This window comes from Miscanthus floridulus, chromosome 17, assembly GCF_019320115.1.
Source record: "Miscanthus floridulus cultivar M001 chromosome 17, ASM1932011v1, whole genome shotgun sequence".
NCBI lineage: Eukaryota > Viridiplantae > Streptophyta > Magnoliopsida > Poales > Poaceae > Miscanthus > Miscanthus floridulus.
This window is the reverse complement of record NC_089596.1, coordinates 87087420-87101693: the sequence shown is the minus strand read 5'-3', so window position 1 is coordinate 87101693 and position 14274 is coordinate 87087420. Positions and strand designations below refer to the sequence as shown.

General features: G+C 41.5%; 1 protein-coding gene across 2 annotated transcripts; it reads right to left on the bottom strand.

Moving 5' to 3' along the window:
- Positions 1–7554: 7554 nt before the first annotated feature.
- On the bottom strand, positions 7555–12944 carry LOC136519108 (type I inositol polyphosphate 5-phosphatase 10-like). 2 transcript variants are annotated; one of them, XM_066512764.1, is made up of 13 exons: positions 12371–12944; positions 12048–12260; positions 11853–11935; positions 11602–11677; positions 11145–11204; positions 10956–11025; positions 10775–10879; positions 9590–10217; positions 9315–9508; positions 9089–9197; positions 8807–8955; positions 8168–8376; positions 7555–8023 (listed from the first exon to the last, which is right to left on the bottom strand). In XM_066512764.1, exons 3-12 carry the CDS (start codon positions 11880–11882, stop codon positions 8169–8171), a joined length of 1629 nt encoding a protein of 542 aa, XP_066368861.1. In that variant the 5' UTR covers positions 11883–11935; positions 12048–12260; positions 12371–12944; the 3' UTR covers positions 7555–8023; position 8168. The 2 variants fall into 2 exon arrangements, with proteins under 2 accessions (XP_066368861.1, XP_066368860.1); XM_066512763.1 differs by lacking the exon at positions 12048–12260.
- Positions 12945–14274: the final 1330 nt, after the last annotated feature.

Genomic DNA, 14274 nt, shown 5'->3' with positions numbered 1-14274 from the left:
TCATCAGATCTACTTGGGAAAAATTATGCATGTCATTTTTGAGATACTTTGCTGTAGAATTTTATTTAATCATGAATATTGCTGATAACTTGAAAAATATGTAGAGAAATCTATAGGCTTCAGAAAAATATGATTTCCAAGTTTGTTAATCTTCTTATGTCATGTATTTCCTAGGAAAAATATGTTTCATGCATGTGCTGTGGGAAAAATTTTAAGGTGTAGTTCAAGTACCTTTAATAGCTGAATTTTGTTATTTTTGCTAGAGAGCAAACTTTGTATAAAACATGCATGTGATAATTTTTGTACAGTCATTGTATGCTATGAAGGACCTAGAAAAAATACTAACTCTGTCATTTGACACTTTTCACAGTTCAAAGTATTTTTATGTTCATAATCCTGCCATAGCTTGTGATTTTTGTGTAGGTTAATCCACTCATTCAAATACCATGAAAATCTGATAATAGACTACTTAGGGTAGTAGTGTGCTATGGTAATTTTCAAAGATTTTTCTAAGCAAGAAAAATAGAGGTTGCTATTCAAACCTATTATTAATTAGGGTTTAATTAAGCATTCTTTATGTGTTTAAGAAATTAGCAAAGCTTTGGTGTATCTTTGAAGCATTTCATAAGATATGTTGACTTAACATATTAGTAGTAGAAGAGAATGCAGTAGATAACATGTGCTTGTAGTATATTTTCTTGGATGATGTTGACTACCTTGCATTCAAACATATCCATTGTATTCATCTCATCCGATGCACCGATTGCATAAGCACTTACGCACATTGCATCATACAGGATCGCAAACCGAGAACCCAGTCATCATACCCAAGGAGCCCGAGGAGCAGCTCGAGGTGCAGCAGCAGGAAGTGCCAGAAGCCGACGAGGAGGACGTTGAGGAACTTCCGGAGTGCCCCGATCACCGCCCGAGCTCCTTCGAGAGAGGCAAGCCCCGGAGCATTTTTCTCCTGGTTTGCAATGATTTAATTAAATGCTTTACTTTAATTGCTGCATTACGTTCAGGAGTTGTTTGCAACCGTTGCTGCATTATACCTTGTCTACCTTTGTTATACTATATCCTTGTTACCTGAGTATCTGCAGTCGAGTCAATGCTTAGCTGGCTTAGACCGGTAGAAGTTGGGTGATTTCCTATCACCTACGAGCTATAGGTGGTTACCTGGATCTGCTTGGATGACTATGAAGTCATGGTATAACTAAGTGTCAAATGAAGTTGAGATCGGACGGAGACTTGCAGAGTTTTGGACTGTAGTGCTTTCTGTCTATGTCGATTAAGGACCGACCATTGTTGGGCCTCGAGTCATGTTGTACGCATGCCTTACATTTAGCTGGTCGGATAAAGTACCTTCCGACCGCGAAGCTAGGAGATTTTTCGGGCCGAGTAGATTGCCCGCAATGCACTATACCGGAGCAGGTGTGGTAGGACACGGGGGCGAGATGATAAGACCAAAGTGCAGTCGGTCGGCCCCTGGGTACATGTGGTTCCTGGCAAACTCGAGATACCTGGAAAGTTGACTCGGTGATCAATATCTCACTTTAGCGGGTGAGTGAGGTTTGTGTAAGGAATAAATCACCAGCTGGTTAGGAATCGATTCGAATCGCCATCACTCCTGGATAGTGAGCACTTGACTTGAGTTACTTCATCGTAGTAAATGTTTATGGAACACTTGGACAATTATAATGAATATGACAGTATGGAAGTTGTTTAATGATCATGGGTTATCATTATCTGCTTAATCACATGGTTACTCTAGTATAGGTGCAAACCTAGTCGACAGGTTAATACTAATTAACTTGGCAATCATGCTTTTAAAAAGGTTCTTGAAATGCTAAAAATGCTTCTTTTTGCAAATGAGTCAGCTACCCTACTATAAAGCCCTTCATAATCTTTGGTGTCATTTATTTTGGTTATGTCGGGTAAGTCTAGCTGAGTACCTTCTCGTACTCAGGGTTTTATTCCTACTTGTTGCAGATGGGCAGATATATTACGGCTACTGTATCAACTGCCTTTATCCTACGATGGGTGATGCTTAGGACCATGGGCATGGTCATTCCTTACGTCTCGTTTGATGCTTTTATTGGAGATGATCATTCGCTGGCACTATATCTAAACTCCGCGTGAGTGTGTGTGTGGTTTGAACAAATGACTTCCGCTACTTTTATTCGAACTGGTTTTGTAATAACTATGTTGAAACTCTGATGTATCTGAGACTGTGAACTTTTATGTAATATGTGATGGTGACCGCTAAACTTATTACGATCTTGGCTGGAATGGAAGTTGGTTTGAAATCCGTCGTGATTTCACGGACTACCGGGTTATATGGGCTTAAGTTTACTAAATCGTCTGCTTTGGCGGATGATTTTCTTACTTAATTTCATATAATTGGTCGGTTCTGTTACAGGCGCATACACCCGCTTCTCTTCAAGGTCAATTTCTCAAGCTACCATGCTCCCCCTCATCATTTTATCCTCTAGGAAGACAACGTGTCTCATTTCCACAAACTTTATATGTCTGTCTGGATAGTAGAAATAAAAACCTTTTGACTTTTCTAGGTAGTCAATGAAATAGTAACTTACTATTTTAGGATCTAACTTCTCAATGTTTGGGTTAAATACTTTAGCCTCAGCAGGACTCCCCCCCACACGTAAGTGGTTTAGTGAGGGTACTCTTCCTATCTACAACTCATACGGTGTTTTGGGCACCGACTTACTTGGTACTCTATTAAGAATATGAATGGTGGTTTTTAACGTCTTCATCCACATGCTCAACGGTAAGGTGGAGTAACTTATCATATTGCACACCATATCCATTAGGGTACGATTGCGTCTTTCAGCTACTCTATTCTGCTGAGGTTTGCCCGGTGTAAAATACTGAGCTACTATGCCATTCTCCTATAAGAACCTTGCAAAAGATCTAGGAACTTAGCCATACGGGGTATGCCGACCGTAGTATACCCCCCATGGTCGGACCTGACTATCTTAATCTTTAAATTGTGTTGGTTTTCAACTTCTACCTTAAATATCTTAAATTTATCCAATGCTTTTATTCTTTCTTTGATTGGATAAATGTAGCCATAATAGGAGTAATCATCTGTGAATGTTATGAACGAATCATAACCATCCACACTCTTTACAAGAAATGGACCACAGATGTCTGTGTGAATAATCTGTAAAATTCCTGCGCTTTGTTTGGTATCTTTCTTAATTTTCTTTACATACTTTCCTTTTATGAATTATCTGCATTGTTCTAAATCTGAGAACTCTAATGGAGGAAGAATATCATTCTTAACTAGTCTTTCTATTATCTCCCTCGAAATATGGCTTAAACGACAGTGCCATAATTTCGACGACGCATCGTGAGCTCTCTTTCATTTTCTGTTTACATCCGCAGGCGAGGATATATTCTTATCGTCGCATGCAACGTTCCCATCATCGCATAGAACATTCACATCATCACATAGTGATAACAAATAAAGCTCATTTTGTAAGATAGCAAGACCAACACATGTATTATTAAATGTTATCTTACATTTGCCATTTCTAAAATGGCAATCATATCCATCATTGTCCAAGCATGAAACACTAATCAAGTTTCTCTGTAAAGAGGGAACATAAAGTACATCTCTAAGTAAAAGTGTGAAGCCATCAGCAAGCTGTAGAGAAAGATCGCCAACGGCTTCAACATCTGCTTGGACTCTATTTGTAACTTTAACGTGTCTTTCTCTTCTTTGCGTAGTCCTCGTCGAACGAAATCCCTGTAAGGAATTAGCAACATGAACAGTTGCACCTAAGTCGATCCACCAAATAGATTTCGAATATTGTACATACAGGGATTCATTTATAAACGTAATAATGTTCTCACATTTCTTTATCATGATCATCTTTAAGTAACCGGGACAATCTTTCTTATAATGTTCTGTCTTCTTGCAATAGAGACACTAGACTTTCTCTACTGTGAACTTATTCTACTGAGGCTGATGCAGCATGGGACCCTTTCCCTTTGACTTTGAGGAGGAGTTAGAATTATTATTCTTTTTCTTGTTGTCTTTCACATAATTGATAGTGCCACCATTGGTAGCTTTTATTCTCTCCTCCTCTTGCACACACATTGCCATGAGCCTCTCTAAGTCTCACTTCTCGGGCTGTATGTTGTAGTTGATGATAAAAGTGTCAAATTCCTTTAGCAAGGAAGCAAAAATCAGATGGATATGGAACTCTTCTTTGAGAGTCAAATCCATTGGTTTTAGCTTGGATATCAAATTGCACTTCCTTAGTATGTTCTCTCTTATGCCACCATTTCTATAGTACCTCTCTATCACCAGCTGCTTTATCAGCTGGGTAGCATATGTCTTTAAAAAGCTAATGAACTGACTCTTTATTCTATCGAGGTACTCGGTGACCGTGTCACACTCTGGGATTGAGTCCACAATTGCAGGCTCAATCGTGCTCTTTATCACAACCAAACATTTCTTGTTGGCAGTGACCCACTTCCTATGCTCAAGGTCACATGACATCTTTTGGGATGCGAAATTCCTCTCTAGTTGCCCAAGCGGCATCAGCCTCGTTTGTCTCCCTCATCGGTGCCACTGGCTCAGTAGGACACGGTGAGGTAACTACCCAGTCCACCTCAGCCAAGATGAAGGCCAGATCAATCTTTTTCTTCCACTCCGTGTAGTTGTCACCTTTGAGAGTGGGGATCTCTTTGATACAACCCATCAAGTTGTATCTGTCTGAAAACACAATTCATATAGAGTGAGAACATAAATAATAACAACAATGGCATGCCTTGATTCCAACGTTGGTCAAAATTAAAATATACAACTGTTTATACACCGTTGGGCAGAAATAAAAATAATGCATAAAATCATTAAAATTACGATATTATTATTAACAATATTGGTCAGAAAATAACAACATCATAATCATGTCAAAATCTCCTTTTCTCAAATTAAATATCACGTTGGTTCAAAATAACAGGAGAATAAACTATTTCTTTAGCAGCGGAAAAACTAATTCAATTTAATGAATTTTACCCATAGGAAAAATCTCTTTTCTATTTTCTTTGAGTCATTTATTAATTTTCTAGGAAATAAAACTTTTATTGGAAAAGGAAAAGAAAAAGGAAATGGCTCAAACTGTTACCGTCTTTGGCCCAAAACAGCAAAAGCTGCCCGGTCCATAGCAGCAGCGCGTGGCCCAGCCACGGCCCAGTCCGCAGTAGCAGCGCGACACGCGCCCGCTCCCCCGCGCCTAGGCCGCAACCTGGGCCTAGGCCGGGAATGTCCTTCCCCGCCTGGGCTGAAAGCGGCCCAAGCGATGCTGGCCGTTGGATCTCATCGGATGGCTCCGCGTGGTATTCGCTGGAACAAAAAATCGGCAACGGCGCCGAGCCCCGAAACCCTAATTATTCGTCTCCCTCTCTTCCTCTCTCAGCCTCGTAGTGCAGAGAGCGAACAACCATGGCGCCATCGCCGGCCCCCTCGCCGGCGCGCGCGCTCCCCAACGGGTGAGCGCGCCGCCGTCGAGCGGCCTGGCGGCGGTGCCCTACCGCGCCCGTGAGGGCCGTGCCCTAGCGGCAGCGCGCCTGTTCATCCCCGTGCGACGGCGGTGTCGGCAGCGGCGAGGTAGGCCTCTGCCCTTCCCTTTCTTCTTCCCCTTCTGGATCTGGGTCTTGCGATTGGGGATTAGGGTTAGGGTTTGACTCACTGGAGTCACTGTTCATCTTCCCCATCGAGTTCTTCGTGGGTTTGAGTTCAGATTCGGGTTCTTCTTAAAGCCAAGTCCCTCTTCTTACTCCTTTCCTTGGCTCTGTTCTTTTCTTGCCGCACGCTGGCGAAGACGGCGGTGCGGCACCTTTCTCCGCGCGGTGGCGGTGATGACTGGCAGTTGAGTGACGTCCGCCACCTCCCCGGTCTCTTTTCATTTTCTTTTACCCGGTTAGGGTTAGAAATTTTGGATCAAAACTAGGGTTAGGGATTCGATTTCACTGTGTTTTTCGTTCACCCGATCTAGATCTAAAAGCCCTAGAAGATTTGGCTCTGGTACCATTGTTAAGATAAAAAAGATCATCTAGGGTTAGGTCTAGCGAGTTCTCTTTACCGTGAATGCGATATCGAGGGTAGAGAGAGAGAAATAGAAGAAGAACGTGTCGAATCTGACATCGTAGAGGGAGATGGTCCAGAAGCCGCCATTTCGTTCGTCGGTGAAGTCTGCGCACAGGCAGCGACGTTTGGGGAAGAGGGCGATGAAGTCGTCGACGTCGGTGGAGCGGGGGCGGCGTGGCTGGTGGCTTCGCGTCATTGGCTACGCTCCTCTCTGATCGGGATTAGGGTTTAGGTTTCGGTGGGGAGCTCGGCTCACGGTAAACCTTGTACTCAGAGCCGTCGGCCTCCACCTCTATATATAGCATAGTGTGACAGAGGCCCTCCAGCCATAGTGGGCTGGGCGCCCCCGATCAGGGCGCGGATCAAAGGCCCAATTGGGCCGTTGGGCCCAGTTTGAGATTAGAGATCAATCTAACAAATAATAATAATAATAACTTTATGTAGACAAAAAAAAGAATAATTATTGTCTAATTTAGTTCTTATGATTTAATTTATAACTAAGTAACCTTGCTCTCAGGCTGTGCATCCACATCGTTTTGGTTTGATAAATGGTTAGAGTAAAGACCGTATCATCTACCTGTCCAGCTCTTTTTAGTCACGCTTCTGTCATGCGGTGTGGTGTGGCCTCCGAAGCACACCGCGTTCCCCGTCTATCCAAAGTAGCCAGCGCTGAGCTTGCTGCAGGCTGCAGCTACAATGGAACTTGACGATCTCCTGACCAAAGATTTTGCTGCTTTGAAGATGTAACAAAATCCTGGCGGAGCATGTTTACAGAACCTCAGTCCGCACGAGAGAGGGATCGGACTTGCATACTTTTGTTTGGCGCAGGTATGCTATGCACCACCCAGGGTCAAGTTCTTAGGATGGCTCCTGATTCAAAACCGCATCCGAATGCAAGGCAAGTCTTATGCGAAAGTCCATTGTTGACGACGGCAACTGTGACCTGTGCCATGAAGCAATTGAAGACGCCGACCACATTATCTTCCAATGTCTGGTTGCCAGGAAATTCTGGAAGCATGTGTGCGGCGATGGCACCTCCTCAGTCAGAGAGCTTCAGTCGTCTTCGCTTCCTCCACACATCCCTTCAAATACAGCCCTGACCTTTCTCCTCTTGTGTTGCTGGGAACTCTGGAAACACCGCAACGATGTTGTGTTCTGGAAACTGCAACTAAGTCTGCTAGGAGCGGCAAAGACGCGACAACTTCATGGGCCTGCAGGCTTCCCCATAACTTATGTCATGTAACCAAGGAGTGGTGTAATCTGTTTAGCATGTAATCTCTCCCCCCTCCCTCACTCTGTAATGTAAACGCTTGCCTCTGCAGTCTACTCTGATTTGCTCGATTATTTGATCAAAAAGATTTTTGAAAGCAAGATATAAACACAGACAAAATGATATATCCATTCACAGTAGTTAAACCATCTAAAAATCAAGATATGGAATAAATGATATATTGTACACTTAAAATAATGTCTCCTTCCAGTAAGACTCTGTTTTAGACAAACTCAAAACTTGACCCTACAAACAAAGGTCAAATTACAAACTTAGTACAGTACAGAAAAGAAAGGAAAAAATCCTTTGGTTACTCTGTTGAACTTGGAAAAGTACACAAAAGAAAGAAGTACGGAAATGAACCAAAACAACCTTGTGAGGAAATTTTACAGGTATACTATATATATATATATAAACTAATGACTAGCTACTCCTTTCGAAACTGTATGCAATTACATGTTGTACAACAACAACAACATAATAATAATCATATGATCTCTAATCATACTTCTTTGGTCACAGAAAATTTCCCTGAGGAACAGATACCTAGGCGTCCTTGCGAAGGTTCTGCAGTGTTGTGTTCCTGAGTCACACAAAAACCTAGTTTTGATCGGTGATTTAGGCCCCAGCACCTGCAGTGTCATGTCCATAATAGTAGTTAGCCATAGAGTATGCTTTACTAGTCTAGTGCAGTGTTTTGTGCTCTGCTTAAAGACATGTAAATTGCTGCAGTGCCTGCAGAGATTAATGCAATATCAAGAAGACTGAAGACATACCTTAGTTATGCTTGTCGCTTGTCGGTAACAGCTCTTCAGCACCGATTCTAATGTTAGTATTTGATGAGCGCCGCTTTGATTTGCCATCTAGCCTTTCAGCCTCAACAATAAATGTTCCACAAACAGGACGATGGTCAGAGAATTGAGATTCCCCCCGGAAGTACGATAACTGTGCAATACCATCTCCATGCCATAGTATTCTATCACACCTGAATATTTGCAACAAACCGGTCATTAACTAGTATTATGTATTTCATGGAACAGTTGATTGAACAAGTACCACATTATACCCATAGTTGGCATGAAAAAGGCGGTAGTGACACATGCAGCCAACTGTGTACTCAATTTTTGGGAAGTGTAATTCATGAACACAGAATATGTGAATCAGCTTGATTTTTTTTTATTTACTGCACATGAGAATGATTCCTCTTTTATGTTATCCACACTTACAACTAGATTACTATCCAAATCTGATTTAACTCATCTCGAAAGATGGTTCTTGTGGTACAGAAAGGGGAAATGCAAGGTTTTCGGGTTGCAAAGAGGTTTGTGGACTCTAGGATACTTCATAGCCACCGACAAGTGTAAAAATATGAGATCTGAACTTTCTGAAACCATCTCAAACATAGTACTACATACCAGGCTGGGGTTCTCCTCTTTTTCTTTGATGTGGCAGTCTCTCCAGCATAAGAATCTGAGTTGCAAGAGTACTTGTATGTGGGAGCAAAATATATCTTCTCCTCACTCCACCCCTTGAACACACTTCCAGACGCACGCTGAATATTGAGCTGAGAAAATGTGTAAAATGTCAGTGAATTCTAATATCATTTCACCATGATATAAAATAAAAACCGGACTGGTTTCTTATACTATAACTAGTCTTCCTTCTAGAAAAGAAAAGCTTTATTTTGAGGAGTTCACCTGATCCTTTTCAAAAAGGGCATCCCAGTTATTTTCAGTCAGAAGTTTTTTGGTATCTTCATAGCTCAAGGAAATTCGGTAGTTCAGGTCTCCTAACCATATTACCCGCCTGAAAAAAGATCATGTGAATAAAAAAACAGTAGGCAGTAAGAAAAACAAAAAACCTTTTTTTTTTTAAAGTAGGCAGTAAGAAAAACTTAAAGCATTTGTGGGCTAAATTTCTTACTCATGGTCAAGAATTTTCTCAGGGATTCTTCGCCCAGCTCTTCTGCAAATCCTTCGAAATTGTGTGAGCCTTAGAATCTCTAACACATCTAAATTCCGCCTCAATTCATCGCCTTCCTTCTCACCTGAAGCCAAATGGCTGCAGATGAAACAAAAGCTTGTCTGGTACAGTGTCATGCTTACTGATATACATCCCTGCATCAACAAGAATTGTATCACTTAAGGGATCTGCTACACTCTAGAAAATGCTTTCAGATAATTTCTTTTGCCTCTTACCTTGTTTCCAAGATATCCCATTATTCCACGACCAACACAGGACGTTCTCAAATGTCCTATATGCTGCACTAGTTCTTTCTTTGCCCAGACTGTGACAAAAATACCAACCATTTGTTTGCAAGATATGAGGTTATACTTTAGCTGGTCCCTGGAGGCAGAAGCAGATGAAGTAACACCATCATCATTAAGGCCAAATATATCATTCAATTTGTCTTCCAATTCATCCTCTTCTGAAGAGTCCATTTCATTGGCATATGCTTGTGGCCGTGGGCATCGAAAGCAAGCATCTTTGTAAGATTTCTTGGCCATTTCCACTGGGCAATTGCAGAATTTGAGCTGTTTTCTCTGGGATGGCATGTAAGATTTCCTGATGGATTTCAAGGACTTTTGGAAGATTATAGAACCACTGGCTGTTCTTGAACGGTTGGAGAACGGACCATCAAGGCCTGGTGTTGACTGGGATGAGGTTGAATCCAGGGAGGGAGATGGTCTGTGCTGAAATATATCAGCATCAGTGTCAACTGGTTGATTTAGCGCACGATTTATAAGAGCAAGCCATCTTGCAGCTGGTTCGTTATCTTCTATCACAAGGACATTACCAGCATTAAGAGGCACAATTTCCTGAAAACTGTTAAAAGATCAAATAAAATAAGTAATAGGATGGCATATTCCATTAACTTATGAAATACAAATAAATTCCGATCCTTATTAGTTTTCCTTTGTTTTTATATTCTCCATGGTTATGTTTTTCTTTGAAAATCACTGGCATGATTATGCCAAGCATATATTAAAAGAGGACATATTCTCCATGGGTTTGTAATCGGACTGTTTCACCTTCTCAATACAGTGACTCGTTCGTTAAAAAAATGACCTAATTCTCCATGTTCAGAAAAAACATGAAGGGAAGTTAAAGCCTCATTTGGAAAGCACAAATAAACACAAGAATGTCAATTGCAGTCAAATAGACCAAGGTAGATAAGAAATCAAGAAAATCTTGGCTACACTGAATATTTTTTTAAGTTGGGGGTGGGGGGGCACCTGGATCGACTACACTGAATACTAAACACAAGTACAAAATAAGGAACAGAACATATGGGGTATTACACATTTTTCTGAGATAATGTTAGCACCACAATTGACAACATTGACATGGATAAGGTTCAGAGTAGTGACGAGACTGGTTACCCTAAAACATAAATATCTGAATTGTCATCAGCAGGAAGAAAGTCATCCAGTTTCAACTCGGCAGTAGGCGCTTTTCCTCCAACATTCCATGTGGAGACAAATATCCTAAACAAAGAACTAAAGAATAAGGAGCTGTTCTGTTTTTCATGTATAACTGAACATGCAACATTAATTCTCTTACCTAACATGTTCATATTTAGTAGCATTTGAAGAGTGACTTAGAAAATGGCTGAGACGTATGCTCCTAACTTCTGCTCTCATTTAGTCCAAAAAACACACACACAAAAAAAAAGAAAGTCAAATTAAATCTGTAGTTCTGTACTGTCAGTGGAGTTAGCTCATGAGCAAAATTGGCAAATAGAAAATCAACCTGAAAGTTTCCGGAAGGGGGATGAAGATGGTGACTTTGAGTTGCTTGATCCACACTTAGCTACAATATACAAGAGAACACGGGACAGTTGGTTAGTACTATATTATCAGGATAAACTAGCAAAGTTGCATCGCATCCAGTTTGTATAAAATGTTGAACTTCTAGAATGAAGATATCAAGTGCAGTACTATATGAACATATTTGAATTCAGTTTGATCTCTTCGTTTTATTTCAACATTTGTACAAACAGAATAGTTATCCACAGTTCTGCAAAGTCAACATAGGTTCAATCGACAATATCTGTGTGGTTGCCAACTGACTTCAGCTTCAGCCATTACTCCTTTTGATGGGATGAAATTTGACAATAGGTTACTAAGATATCTATTTTCCATTTATTACCGTACTACTCAGCATTGAGTGCTGATACAGTTTTCTGACAGAAAGAAAATGAACTAACCTGTGGAGCAGCCTGCACGGTCTGTCCTCTTGGCGACTTTCTTATCCTTTGTCCGAAAAAGGTTTGGCTGACAGCCCTATAGTACAAAGCAGAACACTTTTACGTGAAATGCTCCATTTAATTGCAACTATGCAAATGCAATCAAGATTTAGTTAGAAAAAACAGAGGGAAGAGGAACAAGGATAGAAAGTTCAGAAACAATATGACCATGACATGAACAAAAGTGAAACAATAGGCACAGCAATTCGTACCTTCATCTTTCCGTCATCAGAAAAAGACATCCCCTTGTGAAAGCAGAAGAACGATGGAAGCTTTTCCCCCCCAAAATCCAACTCTGAACACATAATTTAATAGAATGAGAACATGCTAATAGATCATCAAAGAAAAGAAACATAGAATTGGAATTCTGACAGGAAATATAAAAAAAGGGAACAGTTGTACGAAACCTCCATTTTTTTTTCAAGCAAGTACGAAAACTACGCCGGATCCACACCGTTATTTGGAACCAAGTTCCTCCACTGTTCGATTACAAACAACAGAGAGCAGAAAACACACCGAAAACTTAACCCCCCCAAAAAATGCAATTTTTGACATGAAAAATCAAGCATTATTTCCACAAGTTCCTCAACGAAGAATGGTCCCTTCAAAGTCCAACCATCCTGGGATTTAGAAGAACTCAGCACACACCATACATAAGGTGCGAGAAACGCAAGAGAAGAACATCGTAAAACTACAGATTTCCTAGCAGCAGAGAAAGCCAGAAACCCACCACCACCAAACAGGAGCTCCAGCGCCAATTCCGTGCGCCCGGCAGAACCTCCGAGCTCCTCTTCCCCCGGCCGAGACTCGAGAGCCCCGGAATCCTCCTAAAACCGCAGCGGAGAATGAGAATCCACCAACTCCGCAACCATTTCTCCCAAACGCAACCGGAAAGAGCGGCGGCGGAGGAGGAGGAGGAGGGAGAGGGACGCCTCAAACCCGGGAGTGGGTCTGCAGGAAGGCGACGAGGACACGGCCATCCGGGGCGGCCCCCGTCCCCCTCCTCCCTCGAGGATTAAACTACTCGGCCCTCGGCCGGGCGCGACAACTGTACAGCGGGGCGTGGGCCGGCGCGGTTCCACGGCATTTCTTTGGTGGGGGGGTCCGGCAATTGTTTACGGGCGCGCGCGAGCACGGTTTCCAGCGGGTGGGGGTGGTTGACCCGACCGTGGGGAAGATAGGAGAGGAGAGGAGTGGGATGGGAGGAGGAGAACTTGAGCGGCGCACGTGCGGCTCGCCGGATTGGGTTTGGCGCGAGGGGAGCGGAGACGGTTGGGACGGTCTGCCGTCTGCGGAGGTGAGGTCGCCAGGACAGCCGCCTTGGGTCAACCCTGTCCTTGCGTGCTTTATACTGCTGCTGTGCTGCATGCCTCCATCTAGTTAGGAATAAGAAAAAAGTCTACTTAACCTCACCTTTCATACTTGATCTACTTCACTCTTCACTATAATTAGAATTTATCTTCATGTCTGTCATTAATTAGAATTTATTTATAACTAAGTTATACATAGTCCAATGAGTACGAAATTTTTACTATAGTTCAAGCATACAATAATTAGCGTACCATAAAAATTTCACCACAATTAGACCATAGAAGCTGCAGCTATGAATTATTCCAATTAATTACAGACAAAATTAGATTTTCCAATTAATATAAGGCTACAGTAAAAAATTTATACTAAAGCATACCGTATTATATATTCACTATGTAGATCTACTCATGTGGAGTCCAACAAAATTAGATTTTTTATTTTATGATTTTTCTATGATTTACTGTGATTTTTCAAAGATTCACCGAAAAATTCGAACCCAACATTACTGTAGCAACCCGCCGTCATAACAGCAAACCGTTGTTACTGTAGCAACCGCTGTAAAAAACCATCCGAGGGTAAAATAGACGGTTTTGGAAAATTCAGGGGGTAAAACAGACGGTTTCATAGTTGGAGGGGTTAAGTAGACTTTTTCCTTAGGAATAATCTCCACCCTTATCCAAAACAGTGACCCTCTTCTTTTCTTTGAAATTTAGCTTATGCTGATTTGTCATAAGAAAAAAATACTATTTATTCGTTGAAAAATATGGCTAAAATAGTGCTAAAAATAGGATGTAAATTTATCAGAATTTCATCAGAAGGATGAGACGTGGATTATATATTTACTTATTAGTAGTTGCTACCAGCATCTTGTTCTATATTACTACTCGTGACCTCTGGAACATCGAGAGACCACGTTCTGAAGAATACTATGGTCGACTTACCCTATATTTGATTTATTTGGTTTTTTAGCTAAAATAATGTTTTTTTTCATAGTAATTTAGTTAGAATAATATTTTTTAGTCAGTTACAGTTAAATTTCAGACCAGTCAACGGGGCGTATACGTTGTTAGGTAGAGCAGGTAGGGTTAAAAATGACCGTTTTGGCAATGAGGGGGGCATAGAATATACGGCACATGTTTTACCGCTAGAATTATTTGAACAAGCGAGGTAAACGTTGACTTTGCCTTTAGACTAATGTTTATTGGAGAGCTTTACCCCCTCCGTCTCATAAGGACGTCCCCAACGAACTTTACAAATCGCCGGCTCAAACCAAATAAAACACGAAAAAAAAATCTGAAGTATCATGAGAGGGTAGCAGAAAGG